Source organism: Lissotriton helveticus, chromosome 10 (genome assembly GCF_964261635.1).
Source record: "Lissotriton helveticus chromosome 10, aLisHel1.1, whole genome shotgun sequence".
In the NCBI taxonomy this organism is placed as follows: Eukaryota; Metazoa; Chordata; class Amphibia; order Caudata; family Salamandridae; genus Lissotriton; species Lissotriton helveticus.
This window is the reverse complement of record NC_136071.1, coordinates 1,132,399,320-1,132,426,227: the sequence shown is the minus strand read 5'-3', so window position 1 is coordinate 1,132,426,227 and position 26,908 is coordinate 1,132,399,320. Positions and strand designations below refer to the sequence as shown.

At 43.1% G+C, this 26,908-nt stretch overlaps 1 protein-coding gene across 1 annotated transcript in view; it reads left to right on the top strand.

The window, feature by feature from the left end:
• Window positions 1-26,908, top strand: part of STT3B (STT3 oligosaccharyltransferase complex catalytic subunit B) — a 347,362-nt gene that overhangs the window by 231,027 nt on the left and 89,427 nt on the right. The window contains exons 12-13 of the mRNA XM_078663938.1: window positions 19,180-19,351; window positions 19,888-20,061. Of these exons, the coding sequence (XP_078520064.1) occupies window positions 19,180-19,351; window positions 19,888-20,061 (346 nt within the window). The remainder of the gene's footprint in view (window positions 1-19,179; window positions 19,352-19,887; window positions 20,062-26,908) is intronic.

Here is a 26,908-nt window from a genome sequence, read left to right as displayed (position 1 = left end):
AATGCAGAGGATACATTAAACGCAAAGGAAAAAAAAGCCTGTCCCTTTAGGAACCTGGGAGGCACCCAACCCTAGAATGCAGTGTTAACTCTTTTTTTTTTTTGCCAGCTCGTGAAAGAAGGATCTCCGAACATCTGCTGAAGTTTAATATTACGTCAAGTATCCTCTTTTTTTCCTGCAAGGAAAAGAATATGAGCTACTTCACTCAACGCCTTTGATCTTCTGTAGTCAAATGTAATAAAGTAACTTTTTTTTTCTCAGTGTCTTGTTGAATTTTGAAGTCCTTACATTTTTTTTTTTTATTTTTTTTTACTGGTACCCTCCATGTAGAAAAAAGGCTGTAACTGACACCTACAAAGTGTGTGTGGTTTGTCTAACTCTCGTTCCATATCTGAATGTGAAATCTACAAGACTATGTAAAAATAAAACCTTCGAGGACGGAGACCGCATCAGATTAAAAGGTGTGTTTAAAGACAGTAGGGCATAAAACGAGCAAAAGAAACAGACTTGAAAGGTTGGTCTTTCAACATGCCTAACTCTATTCACCACCTCCTGAAAAATGCACCCAGAAAGGAATGTGCAGGGAGAGGAGATCAAGTGGCAGTGGAAAATGGCATAATTCCTGATGCCACTGGAGACAGATGTCTATCACCGGCATCGTCATTGCAAACTTCTGCTCTGACTTGCTTACCATCAAAGGATAGATCGGCATTTACGTTTCCATGACATGGTGTCCGAGACCATGCCACTCATCGACTCTCAACATAGCAAGGATGCCAGCGTCTGAAACACTGCCACCATCGAGGACACACCAGACTCTGTTGACCACATAACCATCCATGTTGGAGAAACAAATTGAAAATGTACAATCACAAGTGGAAATGAGTGGTCACTACCACCTTAAACTTGACATTCTGTTTATTCAGCACCTTCTCTACTTGTAGTGCCCTCTCCTCTGGAAAGAGAACACTTCTCACAAAGAAAGACACAGAAAAGAAGCAAGCTAATCTCCTTTTGGTCTTTCAGAGACATCTTCTCTGGACCCTGTACTGTTGTACTATGTTATACTCTATGGTTAAGATCAGCTCTGTCACCCATTGTGACATAAGTGGTTCTACTTTGGAATGTTGATGTTTAACTGTAGAGTGAAGGTTTTTTAGTCTCCAGGGAGCTGTGGAGTTAGAAGCCAAATAAACGTGCCTCCTGTAACTCCTGCCTGTGTGTTTTTTACTACAGTTGGTGACTAATTGGTTCCAAATCTCCCCACGTGTTACTGGATATCATCCAGCTGTTATGTACAAGCCTTCTGAATATGGGTGTATTTGAGACCATACTGGTTTATCAACATCCTTTGCCAGAATTTTGTGACGCTGTTGGAACAATTTGAAATTACCTGAGGATGTGCGATCCGTTCTAGCGCTGATTAGCTTATTTGTGCTCTTTGGAACGGAACCCTCTCTGGTGTGATGCGACAGATTGATTGGTGAGGTCAGCAGCGTGATGAAAAGCAGTTAGATTACATGATGTGGAACTCATCGTTAATCTATTGTGGAGTGCGACGTCCGTACCAGACTAAATCGTTGTCAATGCATTGTCTGTATGTAGATGTGATGTGTATATTGAGAAACACATTATTGGGACCGTGTGGGGCACAACGTCTGTAGAGAAAGTCAATGAAATGCATTGTGGAACGCATCATTGGGTCTTTGTGGAGCGCAACTTCAGTAGAGGGACGTCTGCGCAGAGGCCTGATGTTGAAGTAAGGTAACACACTGTGGAACGCATCATGGAGAGCAACGTCTGCTCCTGAAAATGTCTATGCAGTAAAACTGCATGGTAGAACGTTCCATTGAGCTCAGGGTACAGTGCATTCTGAGGTGAAGAGAGTAAATTGTTAGTTTGTTGGAAGAAGAAAGCAGGTAGTTTGACAATAAGTCAGAAGTCTTTTCAGCAGGGCAAGTGTCAGGGCTTGTACGTAAGCGTATGGTAGATCGAGCAGTAGCTGTGAATATTTTACCTTTTATTCATTTTGTTCCTGTGTGTGGCCATTGCCATTTGGGACCGGCAGACTCAGTATGGGGATTATGCTCATCTTAATGTTGCACACATTTTTACTCTAATGTCCTATAATGGCAGTAGTATCATTATTCACTTCTGTGCTGGCTACACTAGCAATCACATTTTAGTAGGTAACACATTTCCTGTAGTCACAGTTCTCATACAGTGAGCAATTGTTATTAGTTTATGCAGTACATGCTGTGTGAACTTTGTGATGTTATTTTGCAAAATCTCTCATATAGGTGAGTAAGTTTCACATGTTTCTCTAAAAATAAAAGTGTGTATTGTGTGCAATTTGCAAAAGGTATTTTGAAGTACAGCAACATAAAAAAAAAATGCCAGTATTTAGAGTAGCATTTTCATTAGGTAAGACCAATTTTTGCAAATGGACAACATGCAGAGTGTACATCCACTATGACCATTTTTACAGCTTCCAGGAGAACCACCAGTCAGTTGAAAAGTATGGTACAGGGCGTTCACAAAATATTTGGGGGCAGTGAGTGGAAACCGATTCGGAGCAGACCTGAAAAGATCTATTCTAGAACATAATCTAGGATTTGAGGGGTAAGCTGTTCCCGATCATTTACCACCATTAGAAATGGAAGAAGGAGAAGATGCTCTAGATTAATTTCAAGAGACTATGGCCACATTAGAGAAACGGTTTGATGTACAGGGCAGTATTCTGGCGTCAAGACATACATTCTTTATTCAAGAACTTTAATCTGACAAAGCATTGATGCATATGTAGCAGTTGTATGCATTTTGGAGTCTGAATTTGAGATTAAAACTTTACCATGCAATTGATACAAAATCAAATTGTTAGGTTGAGAGATAAAGTGCAAGAGAAGATCAACACTTTGTAAAATCCCTTGTTACAAGAAACTCTTAATATAGTTAAAAGTTTTGAACTGTCAAGTGTCATCTAAAGAGTTGTTGTAGACTGATAAAGTGGTTGTGGGGGCAATTAAGGAACAGAAAACTCAACAGTTATTCAAGTAAATTCAACAAAAATGTAGAACTATCTAAAGTAGAAAAGGAGCCATGTTCAAAAAAAATATGTTAATAATGTGGGTTTCCTTCAGATTATCCAAATGGACGTTTATCTCCTGCAAGGATTGCATCATGCCGCAAATGTGGTAAACAAGTGTACCTTGCGAAAGTATGCTTATCCAAGGATAAAATAAATATTGTTTCCAACAATTACGTGAAGGATGAAAGTAGCGAGGATGGCATTAGTTCAATGAGTGATTTGGTGTTAGTAGTGAAGGATGAGTCAGATAAATGTAGATCCATATATAGACATTGTTGTAGATGGTAAAGATTTAAAACATTTAGTAGATTCAGGTGCACGCATGACCATGCTCTCAGTAGTTATTTGGTCAAATGTGGGTTGATAAGCAGCTTGAAGCACATGCGAGGAATCCTGTATCCTATGCGGGCAGGGGGATAGAGTAAAAAAACTCATTTGAAGTTCAAAGATCGGTGCATTTTCCTAGTGTATGAGGCTAGGAAAGATCATAATACTTTGGAGTGGTATCGCAAAGGATTGTTTGGAATTACATTGAGAACATGAGCCAGAGAACAAGTTTCCCTTGTGAGTGACAAGAGACAAAGTGGGGCAGGAGTTTGGGTTAACATGTTCAAGGATGTCTTACCTGAGAAACTTGGGCGTATCAAATGTTCAAATACATGATCAAAGTTAAGGATCAGGTCAATCCTGTTAAACATAAATTGCATGACGTCCCATATCGTGTGAGACAACCTACCTGATGAGTAGGATGTGTGACACCGGAGTAATTTAGTCCAAGTTATTTTTTATGGCTTTCGCCTTTGGTGGTAGCATGGAGAAAAATTGAAGTTTAAAAGTATGTGAAGACTTATGGAGTTCAAAGAGATATGGGTGGATTCTCATCCTTTAGAGAGAACAGATGACATAATACCTCTAAGATCGACTTAGCGTCTGCCTACCACCAAGTGGAGTTAGATGCCTGTTTGTGGCATCTTACTGCATTTGTATCTCCTGTGGGTACTTTCAATTTTAGAGAGTGCCATTTGGTTGGACCTCAGCAGCAGCTGTTTTTCAGCGTATCATGGAGAAAGTGTTGGAAGGGGTGGAAAACACTGTGGTTTTCCAAGATGATATACTGGTCTAGGGAAAACTAATGAAGCGCACGACAAAACCTTGGTGTGTGTTGAGTAGACTACAAAAAGTGGGGATTGTTGCAAACAAGCAGAAATGTGTTTTTTGAGTTTCGTCCATAGACTATCTGGGACATCTCTTTTCGCAGGATGGAGTTGAGCCACGTCCTTGCCTCATTGAGGCTGAGGCTGTTATCTAGGCACTTTTACTCCTAGTAAGGAAAAGATCTTTTTATTTCCCGGTGTATGTGAGTTTTACTCACAACTTAAACAGAATTTTACTGCCAAAACTGAACGCATGCAATACAGGGCTCGAAAAATTCACTCGACCGCTCACATTTGCGAGTTAGAATAATTCAGGACGAGATATTTTTAATGGCGAGTAGGAAGATGAACCTACTTTTGGCCTCTGAAAGCAGAGGAAATGTGACAAGATAGCAAGATTTAAAGGCATCTTTATTGCTCATAAAGTAAATGAGCAATAAAATTGCTTTTAAATCTTGTTAACTTGTCACATTTGCTCTGCTTTCCGAGTTAGAGGTCAAGTGCATTTCACTTAGGTCGAGGAGATTTTATATGTTACTAGACCTGCAGGTCTAGTGCATTTTTTAATGATTTTTCGAGCCCTGCAATGTTTAAGAGGGGTGGTATTCGAGTGGAATGACAAATGTCAGGAAGAATTTGAGTAAATCAAGATTTAACTTGCGGCACGTAAAATCTTTACACTGTTCGGTCCATCCAAGGAATGTGTTTGTTGATGCCAGTTTGAATGGTATCAGTGGGTGGCGGGTGGGTGTGTATGATCACCTAAGTGAAGCAAGGTGAAGAGTGTACTGTGGGTTTTGAGCCCCCTGGGAAAAACTACTCTCATTGAACAGGAGTTATTGGCTTGTTGGGCGGTAAAAGGGCTCAAACGTTTTTGGTGGGGCACGATGTTCAAATTATTGACAGGTCACAAATCACCCATTTACATTTTGAGTGGTAATTTAGTTACAGATCACACTCCTAGTAACACCAGATTGAGCTCAAAACTGCTTCAGTATAATTTTAAGATTGAACACATACTGGGGAAAAAGATAAGAGCAGACTATTTGTCTAGATCACCATTGCAATCAATGTACAAAGATTTTTTTCTCTTGGATAATTAATCCTGAGGGTCAAAACTGCACTACATTCAACCATACATAGTTAGATTTTTTTAAATGTTTTACTTGTTTCTGGTCTCTCTATATATTAATACTAAGCATCTGTTACATGTATGAATTTTTTAATACATATTTTTTAATTGGTTTAAATATGGGTTTTAACTTTTTAATTGTGATTTTAATAAATTAATCTTTGTGATATCCAAAATAGTTTTTCTGTGGGTTTATAATTGATTTATGGGTCCTAAATTCTAAGTGCATTTAATACAATTGAATGTTTGTAAGGTTTTTGTATGGTTAAATGTAGTGCAGTTTTGACCCTTAGGATCAATTATCCAAGAGAAACTTTTTCTTTTTACATTGATTGTATTTGATACCCTGTCTCCTGGTGAGTGGGACCACTCCCTTCTTGTTTTATATAGATCACCCTTACCAGTGGAAGGAGAGGATGCTTCACCTGAGGATGAGTGCTTGGACGCAAGAATTGATGCCTGTTCAAGTGGTGGGTTCTTAAAATGTAAATGGTTTGAAGAGCTCAAGTCAGATAAAGTACTCATTGCTGTAACTGCATAATACAAGGCTGGCTTAAGGAAAGGAGCCTGCCAAAAGAAATAAAACTTTGTCAAAATTGTAGATGAATTGTCATTAGAGGAGGGTAGTATTATGCGAGGTGATAGGTTTGTTCACAGAAAAGTTAAGGGTACGTATTGTTGATTTAGGACATGAAGGTCACATTGGACAAACCAACACTAAGAGGAGGATTTGTAATATCTTTTGGTGGCCGTCGACGGATAAGCGGATTTTTGAGGTTAAGGAGTGTATGATATGCTGCACCAGTGACATTGTGGTTCAAACCTTTGCCCCACCATGTCAAGCTGTGGAGTTACCAGAATGACCATGGATGACACTAGCTGTGCTTTTTATTGGACTGTTTTACATATTTCCCAACAAGTATAAATATGTTGTTGTGGGTGCTAATTAGTATTGTAGCAATTGGTGGGAAGTACAGTTCATAATGGATCCCAACACAGAGGGGGTTATAAAATCTTTTCATAGAATTTTTGCAAGATAATGATTTCCTGAAGAAATTGTATCGAACAGGTTACAATTTGTATCAAAGGAAATTAGTGAATTTTTGCAACAATTCAAAATTCAGCATCGTAGAGTATACCACCTTCAGACAAACGGTTTTATTGAGAGCATGAACCACATCTTAGTGGGACGTATACAGTTGGCTGTAAGTAATAGGATGAACCTTTTTAAAAGCAAGACAGTGTTATGGGCACATCACACTACACCAAATTGTTAATTTGATTTTTTTAGTGGGATAGTAGCTACGTTTGAAATGTGTCCTGCTTGGATAAGAAAGTCTGGTTTACGTATGTTGCCTGCTGCTGAGAATGAATCGGAAACTGATACCAAATTTATGATGTATGATAAGAGTGGAGCTGGAAGGTGAGGAAATTCAGGAGAAGGCACCTAAACTGCACATAGATGATTGGGTTAGCATCAGTCATGCCCATAAGGTTGTCAAGGGTGTGTCTACCTTTGGTTCACCAATAAGAGTGGATACTGTATCACGCTGATTGGTGGAATATATCCAGAGTCTATAAATTACCTAAACAAATAGTTTTGAAGATGAATGGTTAGTTAGTTAAATTAATTTATTTTGTAAAGTGCAACGATTACCCTGAGGTGTTTTGACGCTAAGCTCGAGCAGAGCCTACTTAAGTTTCAAGCCAGGAGAAAACTAATGTCAAAGATGTTGCTCAAATGGATGAACCACATTGAAGTAACAGGAAGATTAATCCTCAAACTATTTTGATACCAGGGTCCTGAAGATAGGTTTCCTCTTTCAGACTTTGTGTTTTGGCTGAATTTCTGCTTAATAACTAGCTTAACATTAAACTGTAGCTTTTTATTGTAAATCTGTTTTCTCTTTTTCTGTTTTTCATTTTTCAAGTTCTTTTTTTATTCGTAGCTCCTTCAGGTCAAATTACATTTAGGTTTCATTCTTTCTCGGTTACTTCAGAACAATTTTAGTATATTATGCATATATGTATATTTCTTGGTATTATATAGAAAGGTGATATTGTAGTGTGCTATATTCTGTGGTTAAGATCAGCTCTATGTCACACATTGTGACATAATTGGTTCTACTATGGATTGTTCAACTATAGAGTAGAGGTTGTGGCGGTTAGTCTTCAGGGAGCTGTCGTAGAGTTGCAAGCCATATTAACGTGTCTTCTGCAACTCTTGCCTACGTGATTTTCCTACACCATGTCGTAGCAACCTATTGTACCAATAATCCATTTTGAAGGCCCGGTACAGACACAGCTAATCCCCATAGCTCTCCAACAACCCAGGAATTGCTCAAAAGCAACATTTAAGGCTCCACTATGAAAATGGCAACTATATTCTCCCCGAGGATCGCAAAGGAGCAGGTCTTTCACCTCCATAGTTTCTCTTTCTTGAGAAGTAACAACTTACACCCAGGCTTGTTCTGATTCTGTACTTCCTAGTTGCCAATGTGCCAGTCAAACCAAGATCATCCTTTATTAAACCTCTGATTCATCACCAAAGACATTCTAAGAAGTGAATTTCAGAATCAAATTTTTCCACACATTAAAAGGATTGATTGGCTCTGTTCTGTATATCATCAATGACTCTTATTTTGACATTCCAATTGCAGATGAACACAGAAAATCCCAGTGATTCTTCACAGGCGATTCTCCCTGTCAGAACCTATGTCCTTAAATTCAACATAAAATCTGCTTTCAGGATGTTCTCGGAGTGCATGGCAATTGTAACAGCCTATCTAATAAAGAAAATACTATTTGTTTATCTGTACATGGATGACTGGCTCATAAAAGCAGCCTCACAACGAAAAGCAGCTCAAAACGTCCAGTCTGAATATCACCTTGGAGAAGTCAATCCCAATGCCAGTCCAATGTCTCACATACTTAGGAATGAAAATAGACACAAGGACACCGTGAAAAAGTGTATCCTTCAGAGGCGAGTCTTCATTTCTAGGGCCCTGCTTGTTTTTGAAGGAAAACACCAGCATGTTAAGTTGACTCCTTCCTATAATCCATTGCATCTTTCATAGTCATAGCCACAATTCAAGACTGTTTGACACCTTTTCAACAAGGATCAGTGGTCTCCGAATTAAACCAAATTGGAGGACCATGTAACGACCCAGACTATATGATCGGTAGCATGATGGTGCAACAATGAAAATCCCTTTAAAGGAGTATTCTTCCAAAAGAATATTCCAATACAGATCATAGTGACTTAATCGGCAGTGTCAGGATAGGAGGCCCACGTTGATCACCTGACTATTCAAGGCCTTTGGGTAGCAATAGAAAAGACTTACACCTTCAGTCTGTTAGAACTGACAGTTGTGCGCCTTGCCCTCCAGGCTTTTCTACTCTCCCTAGAAACATCATGATTCAAATGGAGAACCCCACCACAATGCTTTATACCATCAAGCAAAGGGTAATGAGACCACAGCAGTTCTCTCTAATCTCAAACAATGTATCACTGGGCCTTGGCCAGAGGTATCACCCTGACAGCAATACACATCCCAGAAAGTCCGAACCAAGAAGTAGATTTTGTCGACATCCCAAATAAAATCCTGAATGGGCCCTGACTGACAAATTAGTACGAAACATCTTTCAAGAAAGGAGATTCCCAGTGTTGGATCTTTCATAAACTAACCATGATCACTAGAATATGCGATGCATGGTTAAAAATGTGTATTTTAAAACTAAAACACTAGTCTAGTGCATACAAAATAAATTAACACAAGGAATATGAACAGTAAGGCAGTAAAGAATTGTATGAGCAACAAACAATAAAATAAATTGCAATATTGCTTTGGAAGCTATAGTATTAACGCCCTCATTTACTACTAAGTGCGATACTAATTCTAGCACATTAGTATGTTAACAATAAAAGCCTATTTTGAGTTTCAAAGATGGTTCTCATCCAAACACATAATGTAAGAACAATAAGATCAATTTTTGCCTCACAAAAGGCAGTTGTGTTTGCTCATGGTACAGCGGTATAAGCACCAGTTATTCAGTGCCAAGTTACCCTACTGGGTGAGCATCCGCTTTACAAATACATGATATGTTCTATTGTGTGGTGTGCAGTGGCCAAGGAGCTAGTGAAAACCAAATGCTCCACAGCTTCATTTAAGGCAGGTGTGCAGTCACATTCCTGTCTTTCTGTCACCTATGTGAAGTCCACTCTAACTTTTGGCTTTTCATACTGGTTTTTATAAAATTTCCGTTGTTTGTTGGAGACTTTTTACAATAAGTACTAAGCGAATAATGGCATAATGCCGTTTCAGCTATTTGCCCTCTATCAGACCATGTTTAGAAAGACCACAAAAGTGCCACTTAAATATCAACCTTCTAGTAACTCCCAATGTTTCAAAATAAGGATGAGACTCAAAGGATCGAAAGCAATTATAAAATACGACAGATATATTAATGTAAGCTTGATTATCCTATCTGCAAAAACAGAACAAAATGAAAAAATTGTGCATCTGATTAAATTGCACATTCACGTTTGATTAATTAGCTGGTGGTTAGCAGAAGTGGAATTCGGGCATTTTTTTTTTTTACAGAGTTTTATATAGCGCAAACTTGACCCGAATCAGGTATCGGAGCGCTTTACATAGCACCAGTTGCATTACATGAGGAGCTTGACATTTTCACAACAATATAATACAAAAAACTATGGTCCTTGACCTTATTCGTATGAAGAGAGATTAATCTGTTAACCTTTTGTATTCAATAAATCGTTTGTGAGCATGTTTAAAGAAGATTCCGTTTGCTCATAATACTCAATAATTTTACTCAAAACAAAGAACAGCAAATAGCAACATACCGAAACTCTATTTCACCATACATTTTATTGTCATGTCATCTAGTGAGGCAATTCAATTGTTAAACACACTGCATAAGATATTTACACATTTAAAGTTGATCCAAAGGGATGAATAAAAAGGGGCGGACTGGTTGTGAATCACTGTCCTTAGCGGCCTGGTCACAATCTTAGTAGGTTATTTCTAATTACAATTTTCTCATGGAATAATATTCACATGTGGCACGTATAGGCATGGATTTTAGGTCCAGGCCCTTAATAAAAAGCGGGTGTCGACGTTTCGACCTGTCTTGCAGCCATGCGGGTAGGTTAGACCTTGGGCATGCGGGTCTTCCTCAGGACAGGGTGGGACAACCCTAGGTAGGGTGGTGAGTCTTCGTAGTACCCTAAGAGTTAAATGAGGAGAGTGTAAGAATGTTGCACTAGTCTCAGAGTAGGTATTTAGAAAAACATCCATGGTATGTGGAAAAGGTGCTTACCCCCTCTACATTGGTTGGTTTGTCATTCAATTCCAATAGTAATATAAACGGGTCCACATACTCCTGTGGCCGTATGGAAAAATCTGGCAAAGTCGCGTCTAAACTGATAGAGGAATCTGAAAAACGGAATGAGCATTGATCAATATCCGACATCTAATTAGTGTGTGAGAGCTATGGAGCACCACCACAGTGTGTCTGTTTACCTATTGTGGAGCTCCTCCAGACTTGTCTTTGGTGCGAGGACGGTCCGTATTATTTAAGCCGTCCTCATTAGGGAAATTAATTCCATACGCTGGAAGGAAAAAGGGGGATAATGAGCCTAATGTCTGAAGATACACTGGCAGCCCGTAATTTACTTGGGCCCCCGCCGAGTTAATTACCTGTGGATGCTTGAACTTCGCGTGCCGGTACCGCCTGCAGTGGCTGGATACTGGAGATGCGAGTTCCTCGTGGACGTTTAAAAGCAAAACCGTGTGAACGTCAGCCGACGTTGCCGATTCGGCGGTGATTGCCACGGTAGAGCGACTGTTGTACTGTATCGACACCTCTTCAACACTGGGTAACAGAGGGCAGACGATATAGATGTGTGTAGATTCATTTCATACAGTGTGATGCTATGCAAGTTACCCGCGTACATTTGGAAGTTTAAAACTCAGGTGAAAAGGTAACAGCCTCAATGCTAAACGGACCAAGTGTACCATTTTAGAAATTAAAGTAAGTGGTGTAAAAAAGGCATACACGTACAGTAGTGTATTTGCATTAAAGAAGGGATATGTGTACAATTAGTTTTCCTGCACATTGAAATTACTGTGCAATAGATGCAAAGAACTGAGCACATTCAAGTTTTAATCGTAGTGAAAGATAACCGCAACATGGCATTGCTGACAATTCGTATAATAGCGGTGTGATTAAGTGGTGTATTCGAACGGCATACACGTACAATACAGATACAGTACATTCCAGGCAATTTGTACAATGGTAGCAATGTAAGTAAGTGGTGTAATCAGAAGGCATCCACGTACATTTGTGTTGCATCAAAAAAGGGTGACCCCATTCTTTATATTGACATTTTCATAACAGTTTTTACTTTTATCAGTTACCCTTTGGTTGGAGCCTACATAATTGAGACCACAGAAGATTGTTGTATATTCCTTCCTCGACTGTTTGCTTTTTATGGCTTCCTCGTTATCAGGAGGCAGAGTTTGAACAATTCCTCGGGTCTTAATATGGTTTTGTCTCACTCAAGAAGTCTGTCCTTTTGACTTAAGGCAAAATATGTTCTCCTATTAAGGATCTCCATTGATTATCGTCAGCTTGAATAGTCCCGCCTACGGGCTTCAACCTGGAGCCTTTATCAAATAGCCAGATCACCAAAACAGTTTTTTCTGCAAAGTGATGAAAGTATTTGATGTCTATTCGAGTTTTCTCCACTTGTTGCAGGTCTTCCACTGGTTGAGAGTCAGTAGTGTCAGCTGTGATGAAGGTGCCCTTTGAGCCCATAGGTCAAATCTAGCACACCAATGGCCTGCATTTAAAAGGAGGAACTAGCAACGTTGTGTTGCTGTTCAGTGCAAGTGTGCATGATTTAAATTTGGAAAAAGGGATACTACCCTCCTGGTAGCCACAAACGTGCCAGTTTACTTGAAGTTTCATTAAAGGTAACAACATCCCTATTGGCTAAGGTTGAAGCAGCTAGCTTGAATCTTTCACTGATGCACCTCTCCAGGTTAAAGTGGAGGACTGCTAGAGTAAGAGAAATAAGCGGACGTTTTGTCAAACGAGTGCCTGCTATAAAGGAATTTAAGATCAACTATAAAGAAGTCAAGAGCTTCACCTGCATAGATTGAGCAGTGCAGGTATTTTAACTCTCCTGCTGTGTACTGCTAGAGCTCACTCTTTAATAAAAACATGAATTGGGAAGAGAATTACCTTTTCCTGTGCCTCTGAGGACTTCATATTTGTACTCCTAGTAGAAATCAATATGTTCGAGGTATATGAGCTGCAGATTACACACTGTGCATAGATGGCCACCTAGTGTTTGGCCCGAATGTTTGCAGTTTGTTTTTGTTGTAGAAAAGTCTTTGGAAATCACAGGACAGGTGACTCCTCCTTTGCATCATACTGCGCATGGGCATCGGCTCCATCCCCAGATTTTTTTTTTCCGCCACTGGGCTTGAATGTGTTTCCAGCGCTCCGCGTTGAAACCAGTTTCCTTCGGCGCACAATCCTCACCAGCTTCCAGAATTTAGTTTCGAACGCGTTTCCAGTCGACGCTACTCTTCAACATCGAAGATTTCAATTCGGGTCGTCGACGGCGGCCTTCAGGCCTAACTAGGCCTCGACTCCCGCTCATGTAAAGGACGCCATTTAAAAAGTGTCCTCAATGTGGGTCGAAGTTTCCCCACACAGACCTTTGCCTCTCCCCGTAGCACGAGGCCAGAGACTGTTCCGCTTGTGCCTCCTTCCGCTCCAAGAAGACGATCCGGGACCGAAGAGCTAGGAGAACAATAGCTCGATCTTCAGCTCCGATTCCAGACGACATCTTCGCAGAGGGCGTCGACGTCTCAGAACAACATGGCTTCGACAGCAACTCCGAGGCAGAAGATTCCGAAGTCGAGGACATCACTCCAGCACAGCGGGTCGTAAGTAAAGCCGTCGACCCCGCCCCTTCCTCGACACACCCAAAAAAGGCTCCGGTCACACCCTCGCCCTCGGGTGCACACCGAGACACTGCTTCTACTGCCCCACCTTTGGGCCCGGCTAAGAAGCTAGCTAAGCCTTCCGGCGACTCGGGCTCGAGTCGGCCTCCCCACGGGGCCGGCGCACACCTACCGGCACCAAAAAAGACAACATCACCTACCACGCCGGCATTGAAACAATCGGTGCCGAAGCATATACCGCTAGTCCCTCGGCTCCGAAACCCAGGTCGGAACCATGCAAACACGCTTCGGATTTAAAAAGACCACCGGAACCTAAAAAACCATCGGATCTGAAAAGTGCACCGGAACCGAAAAAATCATCGGAGCTGAAAAAACGATCGGAACCAGAAAAGAAGCTACTTCGGTGCCGAAACCTCCCTCCGCACCACAAGATCGGCCTCTTGCAGAGGACTTATTTCACCCAGACCCTGCGCAAAAGACTCTGGTTAAAGATCCAATCACTGGTCGATTAACTCTAATTAAAAAACAACGACCACTAGATACACCTGCACCGGCTCCTCATCCGAAAAAGGACATGGCTACCTCTCCTCTAAGAGTTTCTTTCCCTTCTCCACCTATGCCATCCCTGCCTTTGCCCCTACCACAACATTCCCCTACATCCTCTATCATACCAGATGATGACAACAGGGATGATAGCTCTGATGATATAGGGGGTAATGCAGATGATCCATCTATTCCTCCAGGCTCACCTGACCCGTGGGATGATTATAACACCCCATACATCCCAAATGTCCCTCAGGACGACATTTACCCCTCTAGACCTTCCCCACTAGAAGACACTATGGGCTTCAATCAATTAGTATACAGAGCTGCGTAGTATCATGGGGTGGACATGCATACAGACCCTGTAGATGAAGACTTCCTAATGGATACCTTTGATAATGCACAAAGATCCTCATCCATTTTACCCATGCTTAAAGGAGTGATTAAGCATGCCCCTGAAGTCTTTAAAGACCCAGTTACAACTCTGGTCATAAACCCATGAATTGAGAAGAAATATAAAGCTCCTCCTTTAGACCAAGCTTATATTAAAGGCCTAGTACCACTAGACTTGCTTGTGGTTTCCAATGCATGCAAAAGAGCAAATTCACAAACATCAGGTGAAGCTCCCCCACCAGATAAAGTGTCTAAGCTCCTTGACGCATCGGGGAAAAGAACTGTGTCTCAAGCAGCAAATATGTGGCGTATTGCCACTACACAAGCATTATTGGCAAGATATGACAGGGCACATTATGACGAATGTTAGAATGTTAGAATCGTTAATGCAGCACCTCCCTGATAAGTACAAAGATAGAGCAAATGAGCTTATCCAAGAAGGGAAAAATATTACAAACACCTCCATTCGCTGTGCACTTGATGCAGCATACACTGCCTCCAGAGCAGTTAACACCAGTGTTTTGTTGCTTAGACATGCAATAAGGGAAGAGGTAAAAACAACTCCCGCTCTGCCTCTACCCCTGCCCAATGACTCCCCTCCCCCTGACCCATTCCACTCCTGTCGGGGGAAGACTACAACAACACTTACCAGCCTGGGAAAACATCACATACGACAGGTGGGTGCTTTAAACAATTCAGTCAGGTTACTGTCTAGAACCAACATCCACCCCCCCAAACATACCACCCAGGCAGCGTCCAATGTCACAGGAACATTTGTCACTGCTCAGGCAGGAAGTGTTATCCCTCCTGCATAAAAATGCAATAGAAATAGTCCCAATGCATCAGCAAAACAAAGGATTATACTCCCTATATTTCTTAATCCTTGTGAGGACCGCTTTTCCCTCCCTGCCGCCACTGTTGACTCCGCCGTCCCGGGAGGCCTGCTGGCTGGACTCTTGGAGGCGCAACATGTTCGCCTCAACCAGTGCCGCCCTGATGGCCCTTAACACCTTGTGTGTATTGGCGAGGGCCTCCTCTTGTTTGTGGGACTCAGCTGAGTCTGTGGGATCTGCGGCTTCCCAGGAGACTGTTCAGGTGGACTTACGGCATCATGCTTTGGATGACCGGGAGCTGGTCGGCGTTTATTCTCAGTTCTGGACATCTCGGATGTGTTGTGCCGGGCCATGGCTTCCTCAGTCGCCCTCCATCGCCATGCTTGACTTCGGGACGGCATGTTCCCTGAGAATATTCGGGAGTGGCTCATTGATCTTCCGTTTGGCAGCTTGTTGTTCCATGCCCCGGCTGATTCTGCCATCCAGAGGTTCCTGGCAGGGCTCTGTCCTCCTCCGCCTACTGCTCCTCCTCCTCTGCCTCATTCTCCTCCTCCTCCTCCCCATCCTCCTCCTTTTTCCCCTCCTCAGTGACTGCTGAGTTGAGCTGGGTTTGGGCTTTTGAATGCCCTGGCTGTAGTTAGTGTTTGCTGGCCATTGAGTCCTCCTTGCTAGGACTTTGGCATTGTTAGCTGCTGGACGCCCCTTGTTACCTGTGTTTTTTGCTGGAATAGTACACAGAATTGGCCCTGAGATTAGGCCTTCTGTTTTTCTTTGGGGTGATGTCAAGAATTCCACGGGCTGCTTTTTCCCGTGACGCTTTGCTTTCTCCTCTGCTGCCGAAGTTCTTCCAAAGAGGGTTCCCGTGTTTTGGGACTTACCGTACCCTAAGTGGGGTAGTGGTAGCTATTATATAGCTATGCTCTGCTGGGGAGTGCTGGTTGCCTTCGGGTGCCTGTTCTCCTTGGCGTTTCCGTATGTTGCTATTGCTTCTTGAGATTGTGTGCGTGGCCCTTGTCGTAGTAGGTGCGGCCATTTCCTCTCCTTCCTTCTCTTGTGCTGAGAGCTGGGATGCTTCAGTGTCTTCATGCTTCTGGTGGCTTATGGTTGTAGCTACTGTTCTGCCTGGCCTGTTGCCTTCCTTCTGGGTGGGCTCGCCTCTTCCTTGGTTTCCTTGGGCCCTTTTGTTCCTCGGCCTTTCTGGTGTTGGGTGGAAGCCCGGTAGCCCTGGGGGGTAGAGTGGGGTGCTTCGGCCTCTCCAGCCTTGCCCTTGGTTCCTCTGTTGTGAGTGTATGGGCCTCCACTCTTCCTTCATCCCTTCTAGGGCTGCTGGCGTTTGCCTTGTGGGGGTCCTCTTGCCTGGTGGAGACGAGGTTGCCTCCCTGGTCTACAGGTCTGGTCCCCTGTGGGCCTTCTGTCCTGTCCAGACTGGTGGGGTCCTTTCGCAGACCCTCCTTCCCCGTGGGTATTGCTAGGGTATCTATTCTACGTGAAGGTATCTGCAGCTAGTAGTCTCTATCAGATGTACGAGTTACTAACCTTCGGTAACGATGTATCTGGTAGAGACGATTCTAGCCGCAGATTCCTTCACGGCCCGCCCTTCCTCCCTGTTAAGCGAGGACCCCTGGGCTGGTCCTTTGTACCCACCTCCCATGGGGGGAGGGGGGGGCGCATGTCCTCTGTGAGTACCACTTTTGCTCTGGATGGTGGCTCCGTCTGGTTGCTGTCCTTTCCTCCTCTTTGGTTCTGGGAAGGTGGGGTTCTGGTGCTCCTATGCCCTGCTGCTCTGGCTGCTCCTGGTCGGGGAGGTTGCCTCCCATCTCTCCCTTCCTCTTGCTGCTGGGGGCCTGGCCCCTCTACCACCTCTGAGTTGGGGCCCTCTGGTCGTGCCTTCCCCTTGTTTATTGGGGGGTGGATGCCCTCTAGGCCGGGGTGGCTGGAGGTTGGTTGTTTCTGCCTGTTGGGACAGTATCCCCTTCCTTGAGAGGTGTGGGGGTTGCTGTCAATGTATTGATTGGGTGGCTGCTCAGGGCTCTGCTCTGTTCTTCCTCTCTTTCTCTGCCCTTGGACACTGCGGTGTTGCACTGTCTCTATGGGGTTTCTTTTTTGTTTACTCATTCGCACACTGTTCCCATGCTCCCACAGTTTTTTCTTTGGTGGCTCCACGTTCTGGTGCGGAAAAGTTCTCCGAAGAAAACTGATGTAGGCGCGCCGGGGTGGAGCATATGTGATCTCGCTGACGTCACGTACGCGGACGACGCCTGGGCGGAGTCGTGTGCTGTCGCCCGGCTCGCAGGGATGCTGTGGCAAAAAAGTTTCCAGATCCACTCTCACTCCTGAGGATAATTCTACATGAAGGAATCTGCGGCTAGAATAGTCTCTACCAGATAAATAGTTACCGAAGGTAAGTTACTCGTACATAGAGTATTCACCAGAAAAATTGTTACCAAAGGTAAGTAGCTTTTTCTTTCTGTCTGAAGAAAGACAGTATAATATATTGTTGATTCTGGCACCCCAAACATACCTGAATTAGATGCCCTGGAGCATAGTGAACAGAAGGGATGCTCATCCTGCGAATCTTAGCAGGTCTCACCCTTGCCCCATACCTCTTTGATTTGTTAAGAAATCACTAAGAATGAAGTATGTGTTGAAAGGTCTGCAGATTATATGAAAAAGGATCTACCAACAATCATCATTGTTCTGGTGGCTGTTTTAGAAGCATCTGAGAGTGTGCAACATCACACTTTGATTTGCTTCTGCCGAGCTGATGTGTGGCACAAAAGTAGGTTTGTTATGCCCAGTGGTTATTACTCACAGTGAGAATTTGTCTCCACTAGGTTACTTAGAACTGAAGCATCTGGCCCTGTTGGGTTACTGCTTTTTGGAAGACCAGTCCCTGATGCGATTCTTTGACAAGGCACTCTGTTTAAAGGCACTGAGTAGTGTTCCAAGCCTCTCAAGGCTGAAAGGCACCACAGTAGTAAAGTGGTAAGCCTGAGCGAGCATCTCGTACTAATGGGCAAGAAACAGGAAGTAAGATGACTGTGCTCCTGGATGGGGATGAATCATAACTCTGCTGCATATACACAAATAAAGCAGCTGTATATAGCTTTGAAATTCTTTTAAGAAACAGTTTCTCCAATCTACTATGAGGTGTTCCAGTAAGTCTTAAGATATAAAAGTAATTAAATAATCTGTAATGAGCTTAATTTGTTATTGAGTGCTCCTTCTTAAAATTGCTGTTTAAAAAAAAAAAAAACTAAGCACTTAAGTGGTGCTAATTTTCCCCTGATCGTCTGCTCTGGAAGGTCGTATACTTTCAAAGCACTGTTGAGGTTTTCCAGTTAACACGAAACAAAATAGAAATGCTAGTATATTGAAAGTTGCCTACTGGAGGTTGTTGCATTCCAGGTGAAAGTGCATCTCTTAAAATACTTCGAGCAGTTGGCGTCCAATCAGTACTTGAGCAGCTTAAGAAGAAGACTGTGTTAATCAAATAATGAAAGGCAGGTGTGTACAGATTTGAAAAGTGAGAGACTTGCATAGTGCCCTAATTGATTTAGCAAGTATTAAAAAGCTCGGGTAGGAAAGGTACTTAATATTTTGCAGAACTCTTATGAGTGAGAAACATACAGTCAATGAAAATTGAGAGGCAGAGTGGTTGCAGGTAGTTGAAGGCATTTTAATATATGTATGCTAACTGGACAAAAAGCTGCAAGTTCTCAGCCATTGAATATTCCTCATTGTCAGGATGGAGATCCACAGCCTGACAATGGAGATATGTCAAGATGTTCGTTTATGAAGCATACCACTGATGTACAACTGTAGTTACTGATATGTAAGGCTTTTATTTTGATTTTCCAGTATGAATGCACACTTTTTGCCTTTCTGGGAGGTTTATATGTATATTATTGCATTGATATCGTTCCCAAAATATAACCAGTCACATTTTTTTCTGCCTATTATTAGAATTAAGATGAACCTAGATGTTTACATTGAAGAGATTTTTTTAAACTCCTGTCATTAAATATTTCAGCACACGAAACATCCTAGATGATTTCAGAGAAGCATACTACTGGCTAAGACAAAACACAGATGAGCATGCACGTGTGATGTCCTGGTGGGACTATGGCTATCAGATAGCAGGGATGGCTAATCGGACTACTCTAGTTGACAACAACACGTGGAATAATAGCCATATAGCACTGGTAAGTATGAGCAAAAGTTGAACAGCTTTAGTAAAACGGCAGCCTGTCCCTTTGTTTTTTTTCCATGCCCCAGTTCAGTGAATAGTTTAAATGTAAATTAATGATTATCATAACTGATTTTAGAATTTGACCCTGTTAATTTATAGCAGGTTGGGTATGAGATTGCTGTATGGTTTAACTAGATTTATTGTATGTGATCCTACCCACATATAACTTTCACTAAAATCGTTTTTTTTTTTAAATAATAGAAAATCTTGGACCTTAGGAGTATTTAAATGTAGCTGTTAATTTTTGTCGGGCTGTTTGGAATTCTGGAATTAATATAGAGTAGAATTTATTCAGATTAGTAATTGATCATTGACTTATATTATTTAGGTGCCTTCACATGCCATGTATACTTTATTTGTATGATGTAGACTGGTTTTGAAGCCTGTTGGGAATCAACACATTTCTAGTGGTCTTTGGCAAAGAAATACTTGCGAACTAAAAATTACGTCATGTATTTGATAAGTATGTTTTTTCTTGTTATGATCCAGGTGGGAAAAGCAATGTCTTCAAATGAATCTGCTGCCTATGAAATAATGCGCAGCCTGGATGTGGATTATGTGCTCATAATTTTTGGTGGAGTGATTGGCTACTCTGGCGATGACATTAACAAATTTCTATGGATGGTTAGGATAGCTGAAGGGGAGCATCCAAAGGACATAAGGGTAAGGAGATCTGTCTAACATTCATGATGCAGATTATGCACTGAAATGTGTATTTTGCCATGAAATATTAGTTTAAAGAAGTTCCTCTTGCCCATCTTTAAAATTGTGTTTCCCTTAAACATTACCCTTGTTGTTTGCACTTTGGCAACTGAGCAATTCTTGCTCCAGCTAGAAAATACTTGTTTTATTGAATGAATAAAACTTTGACCTTGATCAATTAAACAAAATACACATTTAGTAATTAAAAGTGAGCTTATGAAATTGTAAATCTGTACTTTTACTTAAACAAAGAATATTAATGAATTATAGCGGCAACTAATAACTGATTCCTTTTACGCATATTGCTTTACACACCTTGTTTTTCAACTTCCCATGCTAATTTTAAAATTGAAGAAATGTTTTTTTTTGGCATCAAAGCAACATTTAATTGACTTTCCTCAAATCTGAATGCTTAGTATGCACCTGTCTTAGCAAATTAATTATTTGACTGTGAAGCCCTGGACAAAAGCAGATGAACCAGAGCCTTGTATTTCTTGTGAAGCATCTTGTGAAGCAAGTGACCACCTTTAGAATTTGTTTTTCCTCAGCCCAGCTTGACAAAATGCCATATTTTGCAGTTGGGTGAATTCACGCCTTAAGTACAAGCTCTCTCAATTGCTATTGTTAAAAAATACATTAATATATAATTGGTGCAGTTATATAATTGGTGCCATCCTGCCTGGGTTTAGGAGTAGATGACCTATGTGAACTATTACCCTTCAGACCTTTTTTTCTGAAAGGAGGTTCATCTCAAATATCTCTTTATCAAGTTCTTAAATCCTGTTAGAACTTTGACACTTACAATTTGTTCTAAACACCATAGGAAAGGCCAACTAAATTACACGCTATTGGCTATGTGCTGCATAATTACCCTTTCAGAAATTTGAATGCATAAGGAACTAAATCACACCACTTATTACATTCAGTTCTTTAACTGCTTTATTCCTTCTATTCTGAAAATCCAGTTTTTACAACGCTCCCTCCCCACCCCCCGAATAACCCACCCACCCAACCCCCTACTACCAGCATTGCATAAACCAACGGGCAGGCATTTGTCATGCAGTGTATGTTACAGCAATTATCTGATAGAGACTACTAACCGCAGATTCCTTAACGTAGAATTATCCCCAGGCATGAGACTGGATCCGGAAACATTTTTGCCCAGCATCCCTGCGCACCGGGGGGACGGCATCACGCAACTACCCCCTGACCTCCATGTACGTGACGTCAGCGAGGTCACATAAGTCCCACCCCGGCGCGCCTATGTCAATTTTTTCTTTTTCCACGTGCAACGCGGATCTGGGTCGTGCTCCTGTCCTGTTTCGGACGTTTTTCCCCTTCACTTGTTGTATGTGTGTGGGAACAGTGCGCGAATGCCTTCAGGCTTTAAGCCTTGCTCATCTTGTGCACGCCAGATGTCGGCTACGGATTCTCACCCCATCTGCATGTGGTGTTTGGGAGAACACCATGATTACACTGATTGTGAGGTGTGCCAGCAGATGAAACCGAAGTCCTGGCGGGAGCGCCGGATGAAACTTCTTTTAGCCTGCATGTCTAGTTTGGCGTCGTCACTACGCCCAGCCCCTGCGGAGGGTTTCAAGAATCGCCAACTCCGTCTTTGACATCAGCCTTCTCCCAGGCTGCAAGGGCATCGCTCACCTGTCTGTAAGTGTTGCAGCTTGTCCCCTAGGGCTGGTTCCCGGCTTTTTTGGGGCGCGGGCTCTCCGCGTTTGGTCTGGCCCTGCGTGTTGTCCCCCCTATCCGCCGTTTCCCGGTGTGGGGGCGTCTAGAGCCCAAATGGAGACATGTGCGGTGGCTTTGCAGGCCTCGCTGGCTTCTCCTCCTTCCCCTCCTGGGGCGTCTGCGGATCCCTTGCCGTGTGTGGGGCCCTTTGTGGCGTCGCCGGTGGCTCTGGCATCGACTGGTCATCCTCGGTTGTACAGCCACTAGACTGAGTCCTGCTGATCATTCAAGCGTCCCAAAGGATTCAGAAACCCATGACACAACTCCCTCCAAGACCTGAGGTCCTCCTCCAGCTTCTCGTTCCTTTTTACTAGCCTTCATGTGCATCTCTTCAGCCAAGCACCACTCATGCACCTCCCCTCCAGGAATCCAGGGAAGCCGGAGCTCAGAGGCATAGTATGAGTCCAGAACTCCAAATATTGATGATGATTATGATTTATTGAAGTTTCTCTGTACAGTATGAACAAAAGCAAGTAGTTGAGATCATGGTCCAATGTGTTCTATGATCTGCCAGTAAAATTCAGGTGACCAAGATGAGTTGACTAGTTTTTTTTTTATTGCAGAAAGGAGGAAATCCATCCACTTAAACCCAGCACCACATTGCCCACTTTAACTGTCAGTTCTTTAAGCCATAACATTCTAACCATTTCTTTTAGAAAACCCCAACAATACTTCAAGGAGGATGCATTGGAACAGGCCAAAGTACCCACAGAAAACTGCCATATCACCCAAGCTTCAAGCAGCAGGGCAGTCCTCTGGTGGCAGCAGGGCAGTCCTCCCAAGTGTAAGGCAGTCATTCTGGGGATCCTCCCCAGGCTCAGGAATGAATTTAAGAGTAACTTAGGTAATGCAATATTTATACCTGGTGCCAGCCTTTGAAGTGGCGGAAAGACGTTGGCCTACACCCACATTTAGATCTGGAAAGTTCTTCCCCTCCCCTGCCAGGGTCCAAGGTTTCTGTGGTGACAAGACTGGTGCCAGGTTCTTTTCGTGTCCTGCCCCTATTGAAGTGTAAGTGTAGTCCTATCAGGATATCCCATCCTGTTCACACCTAAACACTTGTCACACTGTCTGAGAGGAATATAAAATTTCTAACAGCAGTGTAATATGGCCCGAGAGACTGACAGTAGGCCCTAGATGGTTAGGACAAGAAAATCTCAACTTTCTAAAAGTGCCATTTTCAGTTACTCCAGTATTGGAGCTTTCATAGATTCACATGCCTGAATCATTCCCCGTCGTCAAGACGGGAGTCTCCGGTACATAAAAAAGCAATGCTTAGCAGTACAGCAAACTGAAAGAGGCCTAGGCCCATTTCACTTTTGCAACCCATAACCCTTGTTATGAAAAAAGGACCAAACATTTCCCTGAGCCAATCAGAGCTCCTCACCCTCTAGAACCCTCCTGAGATAACCTCTGCTCCTCAGATTTTCTACCGTACATTGTGCCAGGGAGTCTCCTTTGAGCTCTGCTGAAACTCTTCAGTTCTACTCACTTTGACTGGGATTTGAGGTTATCTCATTTTCCAGATTGTTTTATTTGAAGTTCCTTCTTCTACTACCATGGCTGACAAGGAGAAAAAAGGACTATTTAGAGCTTGTGCCACCTGCTCTAAGAAAAGGCTCTATACAGACGACTCTCATAAAGACTGCATTTAGTGCCTTTATCCAGACCATCAGGCGAAGGATTGTAAGGTATGTCCTACCTTCTCCACTAAAGCCTTAAGGGATCGTGAGGGAAGGCTATTACTTTGGCATCAGAAGGTGAAAGCCAGAAAGGAGATCCTCTCAAGCGATAGTGAGAAGGAGTCATCTTCGTCTAGGAGATCTCAAAAAAGGAACAGATCTCCTCAGGCTCATTCCTCAGGTGAGACCTGAGAAGGCCCCAAAAAAGACCACTTCAGGGCGCAGTCCCTCAAAAACTCTTTCAGGAAACTAAGGAGAAGAAGGGTCATGCTTCAGAGGTGAAACCTGAATAAAACTACCTCAGCCTTTAAAATCTCCTCCCAGGGTCAAGATTACTATCAAAGAGAGAGAAAAAAATCTACTTCGTCGACAGGAGCGTCGACGAGGAAAATGACATCATTGACGAAAATGGCATTGTCGTCGACGAAACCTTTGATAAAGACTGTTTTAAGGCTTTATCACTGTCGACGATTCCACCGTCGACGACAGTGTCGACGACGAGGCCTTCGGCGTTGATGACGATCATGGCTACAATCACATCTTCGATGATTGCAACAACCACGGGACCGACGACTACGGTGACTACAACGTCGCGATGACGATCTCGTCGACGGGCTCGTCAACAAGGGAAGAAAAAAACAGAAAAGCGTTTTTGGGCCTGGTAAAGAACAATCACACCGGAAATTACATCTCCAAGTAAGGTGTCTCCATTAGTTCCTTCTCACCTTTTGGAAGAAGAAGATTCAGAGGACGAAGATGATGGTGGTCCTTTTGGATATGCTAGTAGCCCATCTCAGTTACTGGTGAAATACCAAGAGGAGGACTCACAGGATGCGTTTAAAGGATTGTTCCCAACAGCAGCAACAATACCACCAGGAACATCACGAGGAGATGACAAGTGTGCCGTCTTCGTTATTGAAGGATCTACAATTCATGTTAGAGGATTATAGGATAAGATATCCTGTATCCCCGACCTCTAAGGAAATTACCGAGGTTGCGCCTCGACCATGCTCTGTACCAGGTACACCAGTACGTAGGCGGGAGATCTTGCCAGAGCCTCTTCCTAAATTTTCACCACCAAGATCTCAGCAAGATCCAGATACCAAAGATGATGACCATGAAGAAGGGGAGATTACGGACCATAGCAAAGAGTGGGACGATTATCTCATTCCGTCACCTTCGTCTCCTACACCGAAACCTGTGGATTCTCCGCCAGAGGACATTGGTGGATTTCATAACCTGATGGAGAGGGCCACTAAAAGATTCACACTCACTATGGGGGAGGATAAAGCTGAATGTTTCTTATGACTTCAAGGAACGCTATCGTAGGTCTGTTCGTTCCTTGCCGATTGTAAGTCATATTTGGGAGGAAGTCCTAAAGGTCATGAAAACATCAGCTACAATGACTCCGGTGCTCGCCAGGCTAGACAGAAAATATAAAGCGCCTGCCGGCGCTCCAGCTTGTCCTTTGGGAAAGAGATTTTCCTCTAGGTCGGCTCTTCTAGTAAAGGCTGCAAATGCCCTGGCTATTCTGGGAAGGTATGACAGGCAAATGTGGTGTGAACTTTCGCCATATATTGACCGTGTGCCGGAAAGCGGAGAGATAAGAAGCCAGGAAAATTCTACAAGGGGGGAGAGGACTTCGGCAGAAGTCATAGATTGCGCTATGGATATAGCAACTACAGCTTTCAGGTCTCTGGGAGGAGCAGCGATACTGCGCAGACAAGGGTGGTTAAGAGCGACAGCGTTTAGACCGGAGGTCCAGAATAAGATCTTGGACCTTCCTTTTAACGGTGAAGATTTGTTTGGCAAGCACGTAGATGACACACTACAAAGGATCAAAAAAGATACTGATACTGCTAAGGCATTAGGAACTCTACAATACAGAAAGGTTCCTTTTCGAGGCTCTAAGGGTAGGGGCCAGACGTCTTACAGAGGAGGATATCAGCAGGGGAGATATTCCTCTTACTCCACCTCATCTGAGCCCTACCGTCAGCAGTTTACAGAGCCGCAATCAGGAGGCTATACGAAATTGACTCCAAAAGGCAAAGGAGGTCGTCCGGGTAAAGACAACACCCGACGACATTGACAACCTTCAAGTTCCGGCTACACCGATTTTACTGAGATCGCATGCTCCCCTGGGTGGAAAGATTGCTCATTATTTTCGAAATTGGCAAGAGATAACTACAGGACCAAAGGGTCCTCAACAATATTCAATTCGGCCACACTCTAGAATTTCTACAGACACCTCCTTGTACGCCGCCGATGCATCAGAAGGTCAATCATTTGCATCAAATCCGGAAGTAGATTCGGACAATGCTCCGAAAGGGAGCAATAGAACCGGTGCCGAATTCCCAAAGAGGAAGGGGGTTTTACTCCCGATTTTTTTCTAGTCCAGAGAAACATCCTCCAATGGCGTCCCATTCTGGATCTCAGATCCCTAAACACCTATCTCAAAAAGCAGTCCGAATGGTTTCTCTTCAGGACATCCTTATACTATTGGACCCAGGGGATCGGATCATATGACCACTTTAGACCTACAGGATGCGTACTTTCACGTCCCCATCCATCCTTCACACAGGCAGTACCTTTGGTTCATGGTAGCCGGAGAACATTACCAATTCAAGGTACTGCCATTCGGCCTGAAATCAGCTCCAAGAGTGTTCACAAAATGCCTGGCTCCAGTGGCGGCTGTTTTAAGGAAACAAAAACACCAAGTATTTCCTTACCTCGATGACTGATTAGTTAAGGCACCATCAGCAGCACTAGCCAGAGCATCAACAAAGGCTTGCATAGACTTGTTTGCCAAGCTAGGTCTGACTCTACACGAGGAAAAATCATCTCTTCGACCAACGAAACATATCACCTTTTTGGGAGCAATACTGGATACAAGGCGTTTTCCTCCAAAGACAGACAGCTGAAAATTAGGTCTCTCTTCCAAGACTTTATAAAAAGAAAGTCTTTCAGTACGCACGTACAAATCATTACTGGGAACAATGTCATCTTGCATTCCCCTTGTGCCTCACTGCAGGTTCAGAATGCGCCCGTTGCAAGAGCAGCTGGATCTACAATGGCATCAAGCGGTGGGATCCTTCGAGGATGTAGTCCAGGTAACACCGGACATGGTTCAGGCAGCAACATGGTGGACACAGGAACAGAATGTCTCACAGGGTCTTTCATTCCTTACAACAACAGCCCCATTGATAGTGACTACAGATGCATCCCTAGAAGGATGGGGAGCGTTTTTTCAAGACCAAGTCAGCAGGCGTTGGAAGTTACACGAGCAGCAATTACATATAAACCTGCTGGAACTCAGGGCAGTTCGCTTCGCATTACTAGCTTTCTTACCAAGGATAAGAGGGTCGTCAGTGTTGATAAGAACG